Here is a 21,122-nt window from a genome sequence, read left to right on the forward strand (position 1 = left end):
GAGGCAATGTGATTGGCACAGAATAGAGCAGGGTTTAGGGTTTGTTGTACATAGGGTCGCTATGAGTCGCAAACGACTCGACGGCACATAACAACAACAACAACAACAATCCTTAAACATTCTGTGTCATACATTTGCCATTTCATCTTTGGCTTTAATTTTCCATGTATTTGTATTAGCTTTTTTTTTCCTTTTGTTTTGGCTTTTATACCTTCCCTACCCCCCCATTCATTCATTGTTGCACTTTTCTCCCCTCCTAACCCTTCCCCCTACTAGTACACTATGCTCTTGGAAAAGTAAAAGAAAAATTCTTTCATTGTTTTACAATCCCTCCCCCCAGGTCCACTCCACTATACAGTCTTCGCTCTGGACTCCTGTCATGACAAAAATACCTAATAATTTTCCCTCATAAAGTTTTCTCCCTCATCTGTTTCAATGCAGTATACATTATTGAACCCATCCTTCTCAGTCTCCTCCCAACCCCTAGGTCAGTCCTGCTTAACAACAGTGGCACTGTGCAGTATTTGTCCTTTTGTGACTGAGATACTTCTCTCAGCTTAATGTCCTCCAGGGTCACCCATTTTGAATAATATTGCATGAGTTCCTTGTTTTTCAATGCAGTGTAGTATTCCATTGTGTGAATATACCACAGCTTCTCTATCCACTCATTTGTTGGTGGGCACTTTATTTTTATAAATAAAAAATTATTTTATACTGGTTTACTTACAAATTCTGTATCCATTGTTTTTCACACTGGATCTTTTACATTTCCTTAACCCATCCCTCCCTCCACTCATCAAATTGTGCCACCTTATCATCAAATTGTGCCACCTTATGATTATGCCCCCCATCCCCACCCTTTAGATCCTCATACACATTTTACTAGTTATCTAATTCTACAATAATGATCTTACAAAGTATTTGTCCTAATGGAACAGAGTTAGTTCACTCAGCATAATGCTCTCCAGTCCCTCCCAAGTTAGGTAGTAATTTACAAAATCATTGCTCCTGTGTGCTGCATTGTATTCCATCGTATAAATCGTACCATGATTTCTTCATAAGTTCAATTGTGGTTTGATATTTGGGCTGTTTCCATGTTCATGTGATGGTGAATAATGCCGCTATGAATACTGGTGTTTAAGTCTCCATTTGTGCCTCAGTTCTCATTTTCTCAGGGTATGTTCCAAGCAGTGGGAATAGCTGGGTTGTATGGAATTTTTATGTTCAGCTTTTTGAGGAAATGCCAGAGACTGCCTCCTAGAGTGGTTGTACCATTTTACAATCCCACCAGCAGTGTAAAGAGTTCCTATCGCTCCACATACTCTCCAACATTTATTACTTGTTGTCCTGTTTAACTTTGCCACTGCTACTGGGATGAGATGGTATCTTATCGTTATTTTTATTTCCCTCTCTTTTATTACAAGTTATTTTGAGCATTTCTTCATGTAACTGTTGGCCATCCAACTATCTTCCTCTGTGAAAATACTTTCCACATCTTTGGTACCTGTTTTGAATTTTGTTGTTGAGTACCATTGAGTCAGAATGGACTCATCGCTGACACGCCAATGGATTACAGGAGGGATTGGTCCTTGGAGAAGGCCATCATGCTTGGAAGGGTGGAGGGACAGTGCAGGAGAGGAAGACCCAGGATAAGATGGATTGATAACTGAGGTAATGGGGCCAGGTGTGTCGTAGTCAGTGTGACTGGCTCAGAACAGGGCAGGGTGCAGAGCTATAGTACATAGGGTTCCTATGAGTCACAGGTGACTTGACGACACATAACAACAACAACAACCACATGTGAGGAGATTAACTGCCCATCCTCTGGTGGAGCAGCTGGTAGATTCAAATGCTATGCCTTTGTTTGCGATTGCTGTGCAGCTTCTTACCACTGGGCCACCAGAGCTCCCTGTTTTGAAATGAGGCACGATGAAATAAATATGCTTTCTTAGGACTAGTTTAAGAATGCTTCAAGGAAAGCTGAGAAGGAAAGCTTTAAGGAAACCTCCTCCTCAGACACTCAGATCTGTTCAACTCATAGACATCATCCCTTTGCAAGCCAAGAGGCAAATGGCACATGGCTTCTGGACTCAGAGGCTGCCCACATCCAACACCATGGAACGGCTGCATCTATCCTGCTCCGATTCTCAGACCTCCTAGAATTTGGTCTTTGGGTTGTGGGTCAACCCTGCAGCTGGATTCTCTTTCCTGAGATAGTGCTCTCTCCCCACCTTTCTGCCACATTCACCTTGTTATTGTGAGGTGCCATGGAGTAACTGGCAAACATGCTCTCCTCACAATCCTGCACCGTCCCATTGTTCTAGCCATCTCACTGAGCATTTTCCTCTGTGGAAATTGTTGGGCAATAGAAGCCATTAAGAAAAAACAGCCACTCCCCACCCAGTCAGCTACTTACAGGATGCCCAGTCCTCTCTTAAGAGGCAGTGCCCAAGCAACTGGGACACAGCCCCTCATTCCTGGCAGACCAGAGAGCCAGCTGAGCCCCAGGCTCTTCCCCTCCACCTCCCAGCTTAGACAAGTGGTGGTGCCCACAGAGGAACCCATCAAATGCATCCTTCCTTCCCATTCAGGGCCCTGCAATGACTGTGCCAGAGCTAAAAGACTCACGCTAGATTTCAGTGGGGCTGAGACTTCTGGAGCTCTAACCCCAAGTACTATGGCTTCGCAGTGGTACCCTCGAATTGGTCAAGATTGTTATTGTTGTTAGACGTCATCAAGTCAAGTGCAACCCTATGAACAACAAATCCAAACCCTGTCCTATGCTGTGCCACTCTCATACTTCCCGACACACTAGAGCCCATTGCAGCAGTCATTGTGTCGATATACCTGGTTGAGAATCTTTCTTCCTCTCTTTTGGCAACTCTCCACCTTTCCAAGCATGATGTCTCTCTCCAAGGAATAACCCCTCCTAGCAACATCCCTGAAGTATGCGAGACAAAGCTTCAACATCTTTGCCTCCAAAGAGCATTCTGGTTGCACTTTCTCCAAGACCTATTTGTTTGTTCTTTTGGCAGTCCATGGGATATTCAGCATTCTTCTCCAGCACCACATCTTAGCACCCAATTCTTCTGTCATCCTTACTCACTGTCTGTCTCTCAGATGCACTGCAAGAGATTAGAAAGACCATGGCCTGAATCAGATTCACCTTAATCCTCAAACTGACATCATTGTTCCTCAATCATTTGGAGAGATCTCTGACTGCAGACTTTCCCAATGTAATATGCCTCCTGATTTCCTGACTGTGGTACCAAGGGTGTGGATTGGATCCACAGGTCCATGCAAGTTTAAATTGTTGACAATTTCAATCTTTTCTCCATCTATCATGATGTTGCTTATCAATCCAGTGTTAAGAATTTTATTTTCTTTGTCATTGAGATACAAACCACATTGAAGGCTGAATTCTTTGATCTTCTGCAACAAGTGCTTCAAGTCCTCCTTACTTTCAGCAAGCAAGGTTGTGACATCTGCATAATACAGAGTATTGGTAAGTCTTTATCTGATCTTGATGCTACATTCTTCTTCATAGATTCCAGCTTGATCCACAAATACCAAACCCTACTCCCTTCACTAGAATACAGATCATGATTTTTGTGAAAGATGTTTATGCCATTAGACTGAGTTATCTTGTGAACTTTAAAAAGCCAGAAAATCAATCTTAGAAGGTGTTTAATTATGCTTGTAGAGAGTATTCATATGTCTGTCCTCAATAATAGATAGATAGATAGATAGATAGATAGATAGATAGATAGATAGATAGAGATAGATATATATGCCTGCACCCACATGTTTGTATTTACACATACCTATATCATATACTTTCTTGCTTGCTTGCTGAAAGTGAGGAGGACTTGAAGCACTTGCTGTAGAGAATCAAGGACTGCAGCCTTCAATATGGATTATATTTAAATATCAAAGAAAAAATATCCTGACCACTGGACCAACAGACAGCATCATGGTATAGGAATATTGAAATTGTCAACGATTTCATCTTGCTTGGGTCCACAGTCAACACTGTTGGTACCAGGAGATACATAGCACTGAGTCTGCTACCAGGGATCTCTCCAAAGTCCTAAAGAGCAATGATGTCAGTCTAAAGACTAAGATATACCTATTCAGGCCACAATCTTTCCAATCATTTACTATGCATCTGAGAGCTGGACAAAGAATAAGGATAACATAGAATAACTGATAAAACCATTCTTGTAGAACAAGTATGAGGATCCAAGATGGGAGGTGGCAGTGGAAATAGAGCAGTGAGGATGGGGAGGGGGAGGGTGTTAATCATAGGGTTGCACAATTCGATGTGTGAGTGGGGTGAAGGAAATGGGAAGGATCTTTTGTGAAAAACAATGTATTCAAACTTTGTAAACAAATCAGAATAAAATTTAAAAAATGAATAACTGATGCATAAGAGATGTGATATTGGAAAAAAAATACTAAATATATCATTAACTGCTAAAAAAGCAAACCAATGTGTGTTGGAGAGAATGAAACCAGGTGGTTCCATGAAGGCAAAGTTGATGAAGCTTCACATAATTTTGACATGTTGTTGGGAGAGGCTATTCTTGGAACAGGAGATCATGCTTGGAAAGGTAGAGGGTCAGAGAAGGAGAGGAAGACTCTCAATGAGATGGACTGATGCAGTGTCTGCACTTGTGAGCATGGGCTCACATGTGTTGGGGATGATGAGGAGGGTGGAGGATAGGACAGTCAGGCCCGTTGTTCATAGGGTTCCTATGAGTCGTATTCCACTTGATAGCACTTCACAACAACAGCATATCATGTGCAAGTAAAATCTTGCTGAAGATTATTTAAAAATGGTTGGACCAGTACATTGACAGGGAACTTCCAGAAATTCAAGCTATACAAAAAAGAGGTCGTGGTCGTGGCACAAGAGTTATCATTGCTGGTGTCAGATGTCTCTTGGCTAAAAGCTGAAAATACCAGAAAGATGTTCACTTGTGTTTTATTGATTATGCAAAGGTATTTGACTGGGATTCCCATTCTTCTCTGGGAAGAAACTTATACTTGGACCAGGAGGCAGTCGTCAGAACAGAGCAAGGGAACATTGCATGGTTCAAAATTGGGAAGGGCGTATGCCAGGGATGCATCCTATCTCCATACCTTTTCAACCTATGCAGAACAGATTATCCGGGAGGCTGGGCTCTATGAGGAGAAATGTGGGGTCAAGATTGGTGGACGATTTATCAACAATCTGCGTTATGCAGATGACACAACCCTGCTTGCTGAAACTGAAGAGGACCTGAAGCGCCTGCTGCAGAGTGTCAAGGACTGCAGCCTCCAATATGGATTGAGGCTCAATGTCAAGAAGACAAAGATTCTCACCACTGGACCAATTGGCAGCATCATGATGGATGGTGAAGATATTGAGATTGTACACAGCTTTAGTTTGCTTGGCTCCATAGTCAACAGTCTTGGCACCAGCGGCCAGGAAATTAAAAGGCGCATTGCCATGGGAAAGTCTGCTGTTAGGGACCTCTCCAAAGTGCTGAAGAGCAGTGGTGTCTCTCTGGAGACTAAGGTGCGTCTGATACAGGCCATGGTCTTCGCAATCACCTGTTATGCATCAGAGAGTTGGACAGTGACCAAGGGGGATAGAAGGAGAATTGATGCCTTTGAGCTATGGTGCTGGAGAAGAGTATTGAGAATACCATGGACTGCTAGGAAAACAAACAGATTTGTCCTGGAGAGAGTTAAACTGGGTGGCTCCTTGGAGGCAAGGATTCTGAGGCTCCGTCTAACTTACTTTGGACATGTTGTGAGGAGAGACCGGTCCTTAGAGAGGGACATCATGCTTGGGAGGGTGGAGAGACGGCGCAGGAGAGGAAGGCCCTCTATGAGGTGGATTGATTCAGTGACTGGGATAATTGGGATGGAAGTGTCAGAGACAGTGCGATTGGCACAGGACAGAGTGGAGTTTAGGGCTGTTGTACATAGGGTCGCTATGAGTCGCAGGCGACTCGACGGCACATAACAACAACAACAACATTTGACTGGATTTATCATAAAAATTATGAATAAACTGAGAATAGGAATCTCAGAACACTTAACTGTGTTCATGTTAAACCTCTGCATAGGTCAAGAAGCAGTTGTCTGAACAAAATAAGGGAACACTGCATGGTTTAAAATCAGGAAAGGTGTGCATCTGTATTCTGAACAAATAATTTGGTAAGCGGAACTATATGAAGAATATAACATCAGAATTGGAGGAAAAATCCTAAAAAACCTGTGTTATGCTGGTGCTACAACTTTGCCTGCAGAGAGTGGAAAAGACCTGAGACACTTACTGTAGAAGATCAAAGACTACAGCGTACAATCATTTTTTTTTCAGTCTTCTATATTAACTACACCTCAACATCAAGAAAATAAGAATCTTCACCATTGTATCAATAAATAACATCATAAATAGAGAAAAGATTGAAGTCAGAGATCTCATTTTATTTGGATGTGAAGTCAACACCCATGATAGAAGCAGTCAAGAAACCAAAAGACTTATTGCATTCTGAAACTCTGCTGTCAGGAACTTATACAAAGTTCTAAAGAACAAGGATATCCATTTAAAGACTAAGGTGTGCCTGAACTAAACCATAGTATTTTAAATTGCTTCCAATACATCTGAAAGTTGGACAATATAAAAACAAAGACCAAGAAAGAATTGATGCCTTTAAAATGTGTTGTTGGTGAGGAACACTGAATATACCATGGACTGCCAAGACAACAAACAAATGTGTGTATGTGTGTTCCTAACAAATCAGTCTTGAAGGAAATACAACCTGAGTGCTCATTGCTCCTTAAAGGAAAGGATAGTGAAACTTCACCTCACTCTCTGGGAAGAATTTTCAGGAAGAACAGTCCTTGGAGAAAGACATCATGCTGGAAAAGGTAGAAAGTCAATGAAAGAGAGGAAGACTCTTTTTCTCTCCTTTCTGCTGACCGCATGCTGTAAGGTTTGGTCTCATCCCTGTTTTTCTAGGGATCCTTTACCCTTCTCCACTTTTCTTTTTCACTCTAACTCTTTTGCATGGCCCATGTTTCACTAGCCATACCTCTGTCTTACAGCCTTAATAAACCTTTTCCACTAAATTTTTTTTAAAAGAGAGAAGAGAGGAAGACTATCAAGAAGATGTGTTGCCACAATGGCTACACAGCGGGCTCGAGTGTAACAGAGATTATTGTGATGGTGATGCAAGATAGGGCGAGGCTCAGGTCTAGTGTTCATGAAGTTGCTGCTGGTCATAGCAGACTTGATGGCACCTAATAACAATATAGACCCTTTTCATAAAAATTTACAACTCTGGAAACTCAATGTTGTCATTGTTCTTGTTAGAATATAACTCGTGGCAACCCTATGAACAACAGATCTGTTGTCCTATCCTGTGCCATCCTCATCATATCTGACACATTTGAGCCCTGGCTGCGGTCACTATGTCAGTCCGTCTTCCATAATAGCTTGCCTCCGGAAATCCTATGAACCTGGAGAAAGGATTAAAGTCACACAAGTGTTGAGGACTTTCGTTCGTAGGGTCGCTGAGTCGCCTACAACTTGATGGCATTTAACAACAACACAACAGTATTCCATTGTTCAGAGCCAGGAAACACTGTATGGTTTAAGATCAGGAAGGGTGTATGCCAGGGATGTGTCCTATCTCTTTGCCTTTACACAGAACAGATCATCCTGGGCTCTATGAGAAGGAATGTGGCATCAGAATTGGAGGAAGAGTTATCAAAAACCTAGGTTATGCAGATGACACAACCCTGCTTGCTGAAACTGAGGAGGACCTGAAACGCTTGCTGCAGAAGGTCAAGGACTGCAGCCTCCTATATGAATTGAAGTTCAACATCAAGAAAACAAAATTCTCACTCTTGGGCAATTAGTAGCATCATGATGGACATTGAAGAGATTGAGATTGTTAACAGTTTTAGTTTGCTTACTCCACAGTCAACACTCTTGGTACCAGCAGCCAGGAAATCAAAAGATGAATTGCACTGGGAAAATCTTCTGTCAAAGACATCTCCAGGGTTCTGAAGAGCAAGATGTCAATCTGGAGACTAAGGTGCACCTGATCTAGGCCATGGTCTTTGCAATTATTTTCTATGCATTACAAAGTTGTACAATGACTAGGGATGATAGAAGGAGAATTGATGCCTTTGGGCTGTAGTGCTGGAGAAGAATATTGAATATACCGTGGACTGTTAAAAGAACAAACAAGTGTGTCCTGGAGAGAGTGAAACCAGGCATCTCCTTGGAAGCAAGGATTCTGGAGCTCTGTCTGACAAGGAGGGACCAGTCCTTAGAGAGAGACATTATGCTTGGGAGGGGGGAAGAACAGCCCAGGAGGGGAAGATACTCAATGAGATGGATTGATTCAGTGACTGGGGTAATGGGGGTAGGTGTGTCGGAGAAGGTGAGGTTGGCTCAAGATAGAGCAGGGTTCAGAGCTGCTGTCGCTATGAGTCACAGGCGACTCGACAGCACATAAAGCAACAACAACAATATTCCATTGTATTGTACCAGTTTTCTTTTCCATTAATTTGCCGATTGACACGTCAATTGTTTCCATTTATTTGCTATTTTGAGTAAACTCTCCCGCCTAGACCAGGTTAGATGGAGTTTTATTTAAAGAGTTTCTGTCAAAAGATTTATGGCCACTAGAGGGCATCACCACCCCATAGTGTCGTATTCTGGACTCCCCATCATCTCCCTAGAGAAACTGAGGCGATTAAGGAGGAAGAAGAGGGAGCTCTGGTTGCCTAGTGACACGAAGCTACGCTGCAATCCCAAAGGCACACTGTTCAAATCCCACCAGCTGCTCTGCGGGAGAAGGATGGGCAATCTCCTCCTTGGCAATTAACTGCCTCTGAAAATCCACCAGAAGGCCAACTGTGAAAACACACCTGAGCATCCGTTATGGTTCGGTTTCACCTCAATGGTACACAACCACAACAACAAGGAGTAGGAAGTGGACACAGGCCTCTGAGCTGGGGAGAGGGGGAGGGAGGGAAGGAGCAGCTGAATCGAACAGCACAGGTAGGAAAACACCCTTTCTGATCAGGAGACATGAGATTGCTTTTGTTCCTGCTCTGCCACTGCTTTTCCCTTTCTGATCTCTGTTTTTCTTCTCCATTAAATGAGGGCTTTGTTCACTTGCTATCCAAGGTCCTTTCCAACTCTGAAATGTCAGAAGGTGAGGAAATCACATAATGATGCCAACAGAAATTACAGCCCCCAGCTCACCTGTACTCTCAGGCTCTCGGGCTTCCTGCCTGGAGGAAGCATCCTGAACAGTGTGCCCTCACTTGGAGACAGGCAAGCAGACTGACCTCTGTAAACTGAGGGAAGACTGTTGCTTCTGAGTCCACCTAAGGAATGGCTAATAGGGCTGTGTCCCTGTGCCATGGGGCTCCTGTGGCATCCACTTTGCCTGTCTTCAAGGAGGGAGGCTTCTTCCTTAATCCGCTGGAGTAAGTAGGATGTGATCGTTCCCAGAGGAGGTTGTACAAGATGCCTGTCAGGAATAAGCACTGAAATGGATAGAATAGAAACCATCGCCTCCCCACCCCCACCCCACCCCCACCACAGATGCCGTCTGTCAGGAGCAGGCAACAGACGGTCCAGGGGTCCATCTGTGCTAATGCTTCACAATACAGCCCCATGTTTCCCCACTGCCACCTCCTCGGCTCCTAAGCTGATGGCCACTTGGTGGTGCCAAGGTGGGAGGTGGGAGGAGAGTTGAAAGCACAAGGGGCCTGGCTCTTAGCTCCTTGAAATCCCCAATCCACCCTTTGTCCCCAACAAACAAATACCCAGCCATCTGGATGTGTGCAGTCCCTGAGGGGTGGAGACTCACCTTTCCATTTACACCTCCCATAGGCGTTAGGGGTGCACGGACTGACAGACGGATGCAGACCCAGGGATGGGGAAAGACAGATAGAGGAAGACAAGGAACTGACAGACCCAGGAACTAAGAAAGGCAGGAGGCAGAAAGCTGATCTCCCCAGGTAGACATGACCACTTGTTCCTCTATTCTCCCTACCAAGTCAAAAGCCACTGTAAATTCCAGAACCTAGTTAGACTTGGTATGGAGCAGGGCTTAAAGGGTGGCTAAGGGAAGAATTAAGGAAGACAGCATCCTGTAAGGTTAAGACTGCAGGCTGGGGAACCAGGCTACCTAGGTTTAACCCCTGCCCTCCTGCTGAGTTACTATGCCAAGTTACTTAATCTCTCTGGACCTCCATTTCCACCCTATAAGGGATGAGAGTAGTGTCTATTTCACAGAGTCGTTAGGAGGACTGAATGAGTTAATACATGTACGTAAAAGCACACACGTAGCTGTGCATGGCACATGGTAAATGCTCCATAAATAGCTCAAAGGCATGACACAGACTTGGGAAAGATTGGAGGAGGGGACAGACCACGACAGTACACCTCCATGTCACCACCTTCGTTCAGTGGCTGATGCTGGGATACGGCACCTCAACCTTTAGTGCTGACACCCTATGTGGTGGCTGGCTGCCCCTCAGGCGCCAGGAGTGGACTGTACTTCCTCCTCTCACTACTTATTCTGGTACTATTGACGACAGAGAATTCAGCTGGGATATCCCCATTTCCCCTACCGCCTGCATAACCCAAAACCTTTGAGATGTTTCAGACTCACAGTGACCCTTATAGAGCACAACAGAAATGCCCCATGGTTTCTAAGGCTGTAAAACTGTACAGAAACAGACCAGGCTGCCACACTTTTCTTCGCTGAGCTGTTAAATGGCTCAAAATCTTTCAGTCACCAGCTGAATGCTTTAACCATTAAGGTCCTTTACAGTCTTGAGAATGGGTGGGGGAATGACCAGGGGCCCCTCCCAGGAGCCGCCCAGACAGAGGCACATCTCCCCACTGCAGTCAACCTCACAGCGAGAACCTGTCTACCTGCAAATAAGAATTTGAGCCCCCACTTTAAGAGCTGAGAGGGTTTATCCACAAGGAGTCACTCCTGATCCTCTGAGGAATAGACTAGAATTAAACATCCCACTTTCTGACATTCCGCCCCCTCTCTTTTCCCCTAAATACAGGAAAGGATGCAGCCCCTGTTATTCCTTCCTGGGAAAAGGACCGCCTTCTCACTTTTGGGGACTTCTGTACTGTCAGTTCAGAGGCTTCTCCTCACCCCCTTTTCAGGGACCTCACCCTACCACCCTCTGTCCACACCTTTTCCCCTGCACAATGTCAGAACCTCTCTCCCCTTATCTTGAGTCTCTCGCAGTCCCCTGGATCTCCTTGAATCTTCCTCTGAAGTCCTTAAAACCCCTCACAAAGACACCTTCCTGCCCTCATCATGCAAATCTCGCGCACATGCTTCCCCACAGACCTCCTCCGAGAATCAAGGAGACCTCGGGCTCCTGCCCGGGTCGCCCTGCTTTTCCCTTCCCCTCCGCACCAGGATTTCCCATAGAGCACAGAGGCCCCCTATGCTGGCTAAGGGGCGGGGCATGGTGCCCGGAGTGTGGCTACTGGTAGACCCTTCCCGTGGGCGGTTCTTCCCCGCCCCTCCAGCTCCCGGAGCCTATAAGGGGGCACACGCAGCTGCCGGGCTGGCATCTCCGAGCTGCTTCCTCAAGTTCTTGAGCAGACCGGCTCCTGCCGAGGGGCGCCACGTGCCGGAGCCATGACTCTCCGCCGACTCAGGAAGCTGCAGCAGAAAGAGGAGGCGGCGGCAGCACCGGACCCCGCCGCCCGGGCTCCAGACTCGGAAGTCCTGTCCGCCGCTCCGGCTCCATCTCCGACCCCGACCTCGGGCCCCACCGCCGCAGCCGCCGCCCCTGGCGCTCCGGGGGACGGGCTGTACGCGGCGCTGGAGGACTATCACCCCTCCGAGCTGTATCGCGCGCTCGCAGTGTCCGGGGGTACCCTGCCCCGCCGAAAGGTGAGTCCTTCCATCTTCTTACTCTCTGCGATCCCCAACTCTGTGTGCTCTACCATCCCTTCCTCAGAACCTGAGAGGACTCTTAGCGCCCCCATCAGTCCTTGCTGACCCCACAATAAGCTCTGCACAAGCACCACTGAGTGACCCCATCCTTCCCCTGTCCACTGAGCCCCATGTGCACGTTCAGAACCTGCTCACTCCCTTTCGCCCTCTGCACAAAAGGCTCCAGCCTTCCCCACCCACAGTCCCTGCTGCTCTGTAGGCAGTGGCCCCCTAACTCCCCACCGCCATCCTAATCTGGGTGGCTCTCAACTCCTGTCCCCACACGTCACCGCTCCGTCTCGCTCCCTCTCCTTCCTTCCACAACACCCCCTGTCTCCTACTCTCTCCGTCTGGCTTTCTGCCCGCGCCTTCCTCCCCTCCAGGGCCAGGTGTCTCTGGACCCCTCCACACCCCTGCTTTCCTCCAGTTGGAACAGAGAGGGTTAAAGATGGGGTGCTTCTGCTCACCTTAGCCAGACGGAGGGTCCAAACGCCTTGGTGGGAGAGGGCGGGCGGCTGGATACGCCGTCTGATTTCTTTCTGTGGAAGTGCGTGGGGACCCGCTGACTCGGGAAAGCACGCCCTTCCGAGGGGATGCCCCGACTTCAGGACTCGAGGCTTGCGGCTGTGCAGTGTCGGGGGGTGCCTGCCCGGGGTGGTGGAGCCTCCACTCCCTAGACTCTGGCTGGGACCGGACGCGGTAGGAGGGGTCACAGGGCACCCGCAGGGCAGGAAGGATACGACTGCACCCACCCTCCGAATCCCTGCTCCTTGAGGCTCTTCCTCTGGCCCTAGAAGACCTGAGCATTCAGAAGGGGGGGGACCCAAGAACCCAAGTTTAGAAGAGGGCCTGGTGGCTTTTCTTCACTCAAGTCCCTCGCCTCCTCTGTCACCTTCCCCACCAACCGCACCCCACCCCCCCAACACAATGAACAGCTTGTTGAGAATTTGCATTTTATGAAAATCGAGTTGAAAGACAAAGGGGTCTCTCTATGCTGCTCAGTCCCTCCTCCCAGGCCCATTTGGGGACTGCCCCCACCCCTGAGGCTAATCTTTGGTTCTTGAGAAAGAGGGGCCTCCTCTCTTGTTTCTTCTTGGCAAGTGCACAGACCAGGAAGACCCAGGGGGCTTAGGGGCATGTAGGCAAAGGGCTGGTCTAGAATTGGCCTTCTACATGGAACCTTCATTTAGAGCTTCAAAGAATGCTTTTGTTTCTCTGGAGTCCTTAAGTGCAGTGAAACTTAGAGACAGCTTTGAGATCTGATGTCTATTTAGTCCCAGAAAGCAAGGGGGGGGGGGGGGAGTGGCAATGTTGAGAGACCCAGTGGGGTGGGCCGTGAAGCTCTCAGATCCACGGCTGGTTCTTGAAACAGGCTGTATTGTGAGGACTCACACTCAGTATTTCTACCCTCCACCCTTTCACATTCAGTCGGAGATTTTGTCTCTCCAGACCTGGGACCTTGAACTCAACTTTTCAAATCAAAATCTGTGATTGAGAAACTAGGTGGAGAGTGAATGGACTGGCAGGGGGTTCCCAGATTGCCTTGCTAAGTGAGCCTGCAGACTCCCTGCTTTGAATTCCAATGGGAGAGAACACCTGTCTTACTTTTTAAGAATCTGGGAGGCCTGAACCCTGCAGACATGTGCCCCCTGCAGGTCCATTGTAAAGTAATAAGCCTCCGCTTCTCCAGCCTAGAAACCAACAGGGAGTTTGAGGTGCACATGCTTAGAATCCAGGAAAGCTGTTAAGCCCCCTCCCCACTCGCTGCAGGGTATGGAAGTAAAACCCTTTGGAGAAGCTGTGGTTAGAGTCATGTCATAAGCCATCAAGTCAGAACTGACTCATAGCTGACCCTCCAGTGGATTTTCAGTGACTATAAAATCATACAGGAGGAGATCGCTCCTCTTTCTCCTGAAGAACAGCTGGTGGATTCTAAGCGCCAGCCTTTGGCTTGGCAGCGCAACTCCTTACCCACTAGCCCAGAACTCCCTACCTACAAACAGTGGCACTTAGCAAACAGTTCTGTTGGCACCAATAGTAAGTCTGTAGCTGGGACTAGGGACAGGCAGGGAAGCAGGAACTGAAGCCTATGGTGGGAGCCCATGTGAAGGGCTGCCAGTGTCTGTCAAGGACAGCCGCCCTCTCACCTGCTCCCTCTTCTCTCTTCCCACCCAGGGATCAGGATTCCGAAGGAAGAACCTTAGCCAGACTCCTGAGCAGCAGCGGTGAGTCAGCACCACCTCAGCCCCCTGCCCTGGTCCACAGGGCTGAGGGCTGATAGAGAGGAGCGTGACAGCCAGGGGGAGTCATTCTCCACCCTTGAGGCCTGGCTCCCTGCTGGGAGTGAGGGGCAGGTCGGGGGTGTGGGCTGTGGAAGGGGATTGCAGAGGAAGGAGGTGGGGACTTTTGAGTCATCAGGTGCTCCTCAACCCACCCCCAGTCTCTGCCACTTACTCTACTCTGGAGAGCTCTGCATGGATGGGAGGTGGGAGAAGTGAGGGCTTCAACAGATGACCTAAGCCAGGCTTCCTGGGCTCCTCTGAGCCAGCCTGACCCCAGAAAAGCCTGTGTGCCCAGGCTATGACCCAGCTGTGTCTAGCCTCCTGACCTGGCTGACCCCACCTCCACTGTCCTGTGCTGTTCCCATCCTGTGCTGCCTTCTTAAAAGGTGCCTGCATTATGGAAAGAATTCAGTGGCGACCTCAGGGCCCACGACCCCAGTTTTCCTTCTCTGCCCACTGTCCAAGCCTGATCCGGGCCTGGAATCTTCTAAAATAGATCAGCAAAGTGCAGCCTGCTGGCCAGATTGGCTTGTTTGGTCCTGGGGGTGTTTTTTTCATTTTTGAATGATGGGGGAAAAACACAGAAAACAATATGTGACTAGTATTTTGGCCTGAAAATCCTCCAGTATTTACTATTTGGCCCTTTGCAGATAAAACTTGCCTGCAATTCCAGAAAACCAGAGGGAACTGGGGCAGACCCAAGATTTCCAGTTACCTCTTACCCACCCCTTTCCTGTGCTTACAGAGAAAAAAAATAAGTCTGCTCCTCAGCAGTAGGGAGGGGTTAAGGCTGGAGCTTGGGGTTGCTACCCAGTGTTCAAGAGGGTACATCTTGGTCAGGGAGGGCGCTGAGGGCCTAGGCCATTTTTGAGACTGGGAGACTTGAGGGGGCCTCTGGCAGCTGCTTTAACTCTGGCTGGGCGGGAAGGAAGGGGATGGGGAAGAGCAGAGGAAGCTCTGGGCTCCCCCAGCAGGAGAGGGTCTGGAGCAGCTCCAGTCCATTGTGTCCAGCGGGCAGGCCTTTAGTGCGGGAAGGGGCGGCCTCTAGGCTCCCCTCCTCCAACGCTCACATCTGGTGGGTTGGCCTCACCACAGCTGGGAGGAGCAGCTGTGGTCTGTGCTGTGGCTCGTGACTGGCTCTGGGGGTGGGGCCAGCCCGCCCCCAAAGCTGGGGAGCAGAGGAGGCTCCAGGATGGGGCCTGAATTTGGGGCCTTGGCTAGTCAGTCCAAGGTACTCCTGGGGGTCACTGGAAACCTCTGCGGTAGAGTACAGCCCTCACCAGCCCTAGTCCCTCCCATCACTAAAGGCTGGGTTGAGCCCATGGCACTGGATGGGACTGCATCTCGGGGAGGAGTTTCCAGCAGTCTGTAATGAGAGGGGAGTTGTCACTGGAGACAGCCCTGCCTGGATGCCCTAGATCAGATTCGGCCTCAGTGGAGGGTGGAGCTGTAGGACTGGCAGGCTCCTTTTGATCCCCACAATCTTGATGCCCTGTGTCCTGTGTCTCCTGCAGGAAAGTGCTGACACTGGAGAAGAAGGAAAATGAAACCTTCGGCTTTGAGATCCAGGTGGGAGAAGCGGAGTACTGAGTGACGGGGGAGGCCAGCCTGAGGGATAGATGGACACCACTCTGACTCTAGCCTGAGCATCTCCTTGCTTTTATAGACCTATGGCCTTCACCACCGGGAGGAGCAGCGAGTGGAGATGGTGACCTTTGTCTGCCGAGTTCACGAAGCCAGCCCTGCCCAGCTGGCTGGGCTCACACCTGGTATGACTCGGAGCTTTGGGAAGGGACTGTGACCTTGTTCTCAGACAAATCTCTTCCTGAAATTCATTTCCCTTCCTCTTTCTCCTTTGGGGAAGCCAGAAAAAAGAGAATGGATAGAATCTGGGCTTGGCAAATTTGCCATTTGCTGGGTGGCCTTGAGCAGTTCCATCTGTGAAATGAGAGTAATAAAACGTCCTCTCATCTCAGGGTTCCCTGGACACAGAGCTGGAGTCTGAGTATGGCAGCTGCTGCTGTTGCTGCTGTTCTGCCTCCTCTGGAGAGTCCTGTAGGGTCAAGAGTTAGGGAAGGAGCAAAATCTCATTCTATCTGCTTCATCTTAGGGATAAGGGCCTACACTATCACCAGTCTGCTCAATTCTTGGCTACCTGGGTTATCTACTTTAACAAAGAATAATGTTTCTAGTACGATACCCCTGGGATTGACCAATTCTAGAGTCCTCAGGCCCCAAGAAGGGGAAACTTGAAACTTTACAAATAGAAGCCCTTCCACTTCAGTTCCATCACTGTTTCCTTCCCCAGCTCCTCACCTCAATACACCCTCACTAGAAGTCCCTGGTACACTGGAATCCTGCAACATTGCAAAGTGGTTTGGGATCCTCAACTCTTTTTTGCAGGAGAAATGAGCTTGCCCTGCCCAAGGTCAGGAGCCTCTGAGAGTTGGTTGCCCAGGGATCAGAAACCAGGCCTCCTCTGCCTGGGGCCAGGGCTGTTTCTCAGCTGAGTGCTGCACAGCCTGCCCCACCTCTGCCTTGACCAGCCTGTGGGCTGGACAGAAATAACCAACTCTGGGGTAGCCACAAGGCTAGGGGTGGGGTGTACTGGAGAGGTTCAGTCTGCGGGGACAGAGCTTCCTGGAAGTGGGGTGAGGGCATGGGTATTTGAGAGTCCAGCCCCACTGGAGTCTCCTAGACTGGGGATGCTCAGACAAGCTGGCATTCACCCAGAGGATGGACAATGAAGGACAGCTGTAGTTTGTGAAAATGCTTTGAATGACGTGGAAAGAGGTATCGGAAGAGGGAACTGTGAGGAACAGGGAGTATTCTGCAGGGTTATTACCCTACCCTTTGTGGCTAAGGTCGAGGGGATGGAAGCATTCTGTCATGCACCATGGAGCAGATGCCTACCCTCTCTCTGCCTGGCAGGAGACACCATCGCCAGTGTCAATGGCCTGAACGTGGAAGGCATCCGGCATCGAGAAATTGTTGACATCATTAAGGCATCAGGCAACGTGCTAAGGTTTGTAGGCCCTGGGTCTCTGAGGATACCTGGGCTCAGCCCCCGCGTTTCCCACCCCCACCCCCACCTGTTCACTCGTCTCCATTCCCCAACTTTCTCAGATTAGAAACGCTGTATGGCACTTCCATCCGGAAGGCAGAGTTGGAGGCGCGTCTGCAATACCTAAAGGTGAAGCCCAGCTTCCGATCCCCTCTTCCCACACCCTTATCCTTGCACGCCTTGCCTCACTATTTTTTTGGGGGGTAGTGGCTGTTTTACCTATCTGAACCTCCTTTTAACGTCAAAAGTTTCCTTTCTTGCCTTTATTCCCGGGTGCCTTAGTCTTCATGTTTCTATGCCAATTTCTTGTTAGCTCTTGACAACAGGGTGGGTGGGGTGTCTCTTGCAGCAAACCCTATATGAGAAGTGGGGTGAATATAGATCCCTAATGGTGCAGGAGCAGCGACTGGTGCATGGTGAGTAGGCAAGATGGGAAGGGCCACTTGTATTATCTAGAGTCAGCCCTCTCCACTCGTCCCTTCCATATCCGTTTACTGGCGGGGGGGTAGGGGGGGTGTGTGTCTGTGAACACAGAGTCCCTGGGTGATACAAACACTGAAAGGGAGCCCTGAAAGAGTGGCCTAGTGGTAATGAGTTGAACTGCCAACCCAAAGGCAGCTGGTTTGAATCCACCAGCTGTTCTAAGGGAGATAGGAGGAATTGATTGCCTCTGAAAATGGGCTAGAGGGTCAGCTATGAATTGGTGCCCACTACCTGGTACAGAACAACAACACTGAAAGATTGGCAGGCCTGCTGATGGGCTTCTGAAAGGTCACAGCCATGACAGCCCACCCAGCCTGTCTGTCCTGCCCCCTCGTGGCCACGAGAAGGCACTAACAACACTGAGTGCAACACTACTCTGGGCTTAGGCACATGCACTTTTTATTTTATTCTCACAATAACCCTCTGGAGAGAAATAGTATTGCCACTCCTATTTTACAAACCTGAACAAGATGCAATGAATCTGTTTGCAATCCCTTCCTGGTCCTAGTGGTCTTCGTGAGGATTTCCATTGTTGGGATTTGCCCACGGTCACCCAGAAGGAATTCCCTCTCCCCTGCACACACTGCCCCCCACCCCCCATCCTCTGCAGAAGACACGTCTGGCTCGAGACCTGACCCCCTTCTCTGTGCCCTCTTGCCCTGGCAGGCATCGTGGTGAAGGACCCCAGCATCTATGACACACTGGAGTCGGTGCGCTCCTGCTTGTACGGTGCGGGCCTGCTCCCGGGCTCACTGCCCTTCGGGCCGCTGCTGGCCGCACCTCGGGGTCCCCGTGGGGATGCGCAGCCCACTGGAGGGGACACAGAGGACGCTGTCTACCACACCTGCTTCTTCAGGGCTGCAGAGCCACCTGCGCTGCCGCCCTTGCCTCCTCCCGCCCGCACCCCCGGCCCAGTCCCCGCAGAGACCACGGGCTCCAGGCCACCCCCAGAGCCGAGGGCCTGGCTGAGCCGTAGCGCCAGCTTGCGCTGCGCGGGGCCCAGTGGAGGCAGCGGGGGTGCACCGAGCATGCTCTGGACTGAGGCCCGGGAGCAGGCCCTGTGCGGGCCCGGCCTCCGCAAGACCAAGTACCGCAGCTTACGGCGGAGGCTGCTCAAGTTCATCCCCGGACTCAACCGCTCCCTGGAGGAGGAGGAGAGCCAGCTGTAGGGACAGGGGCGGGCAGGGGAAGGTATTTATTTATTTATTCACTCCAGCCAGTGCAAAAAGGAGAGGGGTGAGGGGACCCCTGGAGGCCTGCTTGGTTCCTGGCCTTTGTCCAGTGGGGAGCCCAGACACCCTTCCTCCTCCAAAACGCTGTGGAAACTGGCAGGGGAGAGAAAACCAGGCGAGCTCAGGGTTGGGAGAGGTTGGGGCCTAAAATGGGGCATCCTATCCTATGTCTTGGTCAGTAGTGCCTTGTGGGGTGTCCAGGAAAACTCCAGTGGGGAACTGACCCCACAAAGCCCTCTTCTCAGCTTTACTTGCTCCCCCACCCTTAGCCTTGAAAGGGACACATGACCCCTTTGCGGTCATTTTCCCACCATCCACACTACACAGTTCGAGTTAGCCAGTGGACCCCTGAGGGGGCAGAAGGTGCTGGTCCCCCACCCTCCCAGCCTTGACCCCTAAGGGCTTACCCCCTTTCCAGGGGCTAAAACTAAGTCGGGTCAGTCTGGACAGGGGTCCTGGGTTCTCTGTCCCCTGAGGGACAGGAATGGGTGTGTCCAGGTGGGGTGGCAGCAGCACAGACTGTCCACCATTTTGCTATTGTTGCTTCCTGAACCACAAACTGTATAAAACTGATGGTTTTGTTTTGAATCTGTGTCAATGTGGGTGACTGCCTGAGGGGGAGGGCTGGCTCAGGCAAGCTCTGACTCCACCATGCATCCCCCCAACTCCAAACACACACTCTATATTTTACATCTCATTTCTTGGAGCCTGCAGCCAGGAAAATCCATCTGAAAGATTTTAACTTGTATGGGCCTGAGCTAAAGGCCCCACACCCTCTTCAAAACTTTGAGTCTTTTTGCTTAAGTAAATCTTGAGCCCACCTCCCCACCTACCTACAACAGTGGTGATGGAACCCTGTCTAAAGTCTTTGACTCTTGCTGAGAAGCTCTTGGCACTTCTCTCTTCCTCAGATCTGGAGTCTTTTGAGGGGCAAAAGCCAGCCCTAAAGGAGACCTGAGCTATTACCCACCCAGCTTGTGGCAAGCCTAACTACTGGTCACACAATCGATCATTATTATAATAGGCTTTGGCTGACTTCTCAATACCAAAATGAGATTATAATGCTTGCTTGTTTCTCCTGGTCCACCCTGCTGTGGCCATACCTGGGACACTTCAGACACCCCTTCCCCCAGACCTTTGCACTGGAGTCTTCTCATAGATAGTTCCTTCTGAACTCAGGTCTGCCTCCCAAAATGCGCCCTACCCAGTCAAAAACAGGCTCATACTCCCCTAGGTTTCCGTATCTGGGCCCCCAACCCCGCCATAACACTCCTTATTTCTTCTTAGTACTGTTGTGTGCTATCAAGGCCGGTCTGACTTTGCTGAGCCCCCAGCATGGAAGGACACTGTCTTGCTCCAGTCACAGGACCCTGTTTATTACAGAACAGGCTGTCATCATGGAAGCACACAGCCAGACCTTTTCATGCCTCTAGGTAGATTTGAACCACCAACTTTTTTTAGATGATCACATAATCACTTGTACCACCTGGGGACTAAATGAGCACATCTGTTATTGTGATACGTCATTGAGTTGGAACTGACTCATAGCTGACTTTCCAGTGGGTTCTCAGAGGTTGTAAATAGCATGGAGGAGATTGCCTCTCTCTCCCACAAAGCAGCCAGTGGATTTGAACCGCCTGCCTTTGGGTTAGCATAGTCACTAGGCTACCAGAGTTCCATGAGCACTTACATAGACTCTCAATATAGCATGTGCTTGGAGCCTTTCCAAGAAGTAAGATGAGGTGGCTTCATCGCCTTCTGTGAAGCCTGGGTCACCCAGCACTGCGCCTGCTCTTATCCCTAGCAAACACACACATGAACTCACTGCCATTTAGTCAGAACTGACTCAGCAGCTAAGCCTCTAGCAAAGCTCTGAGGCTGTAACTCTCACAAGAAGAGATGGCTCATCTTTCTCCTGTGGAGCCACTGGTGGATTAAAACAGAGGGGCAGTGCAGCTCCCTACAGGCTGTACCCCCAGAGCTCCCCTCATCCTCAGCTGTAACCAAAACACAAGAGGCCTCTTAAGGGCTAAGTGGTCCCCTACCCAGCCAGGCCATAGAC

The 21,122-nt window shown here is 49.4% G+C and overlaps 1 protein-coding gene across 1 annotated transcript; it reads left to right on the forward strand.

Annotated features, from left to right (window-relative positions):
• The first annotated feature begins 11,699 nt into the window (after window positions 1–11,699).
• On the forward strand, window positions 11,700–18,997 carry GRASP (GRP1 (general receptor for phosphoinositides 1)-associated scaffold protein). Its single transcript, XM_006883848.1, has 8 exons — window positions 11,700–11,957; window positions 14,175–14,224; window positions 15,796–15,850; window positions 15,948–16,050; window positions 17,213–17,306; window positions 17,408–17,474; window positions 17,695–17,761; window positions 18,495–18,997. Exons 1-8 carry the CDS (start codon window positions 11,700–11,702, stop codon window positions 18,995–18,997), a joined length of 1,197 nt encoding a protein of 398 aa, XP_006883910.1.
• The last annotated feature ends 2,125 nt before the right edge of the window (window positions 18,998–21,122 follow it).

This window comes from Elephantulus edwardii, unplaced genomic scaffold (genome assembly GCF_000299155.1).
Source record: "Elephantulus edwardii isolate Elephantulus edwardi_28Jun2011 unplaced genomic scaffold, EleEdw1.0 scaffold00030, whole genome shotgun sequence".
In the NCBI taxonomy this organism is placed as follows: Eukaryota; Metazoa; Chordata; class Mammalia; order Macroscelidea; family Macroscelididae; genus Elephantulus; species Elephantulus edwardii.

What these genes read in the sequence shown, in the direction of transcription:
- GRASP (XM_006883848.1), top strand. Translation starts at nt 11,700, where the DNA reads ATGACTCTCCGCCGACTCAGGAAGCTGCAGCAGAAAGAGGAGGCGGCG. An exon ending in GTACCCTGCCCCGCCGAAAG is followed by an intron (nt 11,958 to 14,174) that starts GTGAGTCCTTCC and finishes CTTCCCACCCAG; the next exon opens with GGATCAGGATTCCGAAGGAA. An exon ending in CCTTCGGCTTTGAGATCCAG is followed by an intron (nt 15,851 to 15,947) that starts GTGGGAGAAGCG and finishes TTGCTTTTATAG; the next exon opens with ACCTATGGCCTTCACCACCG.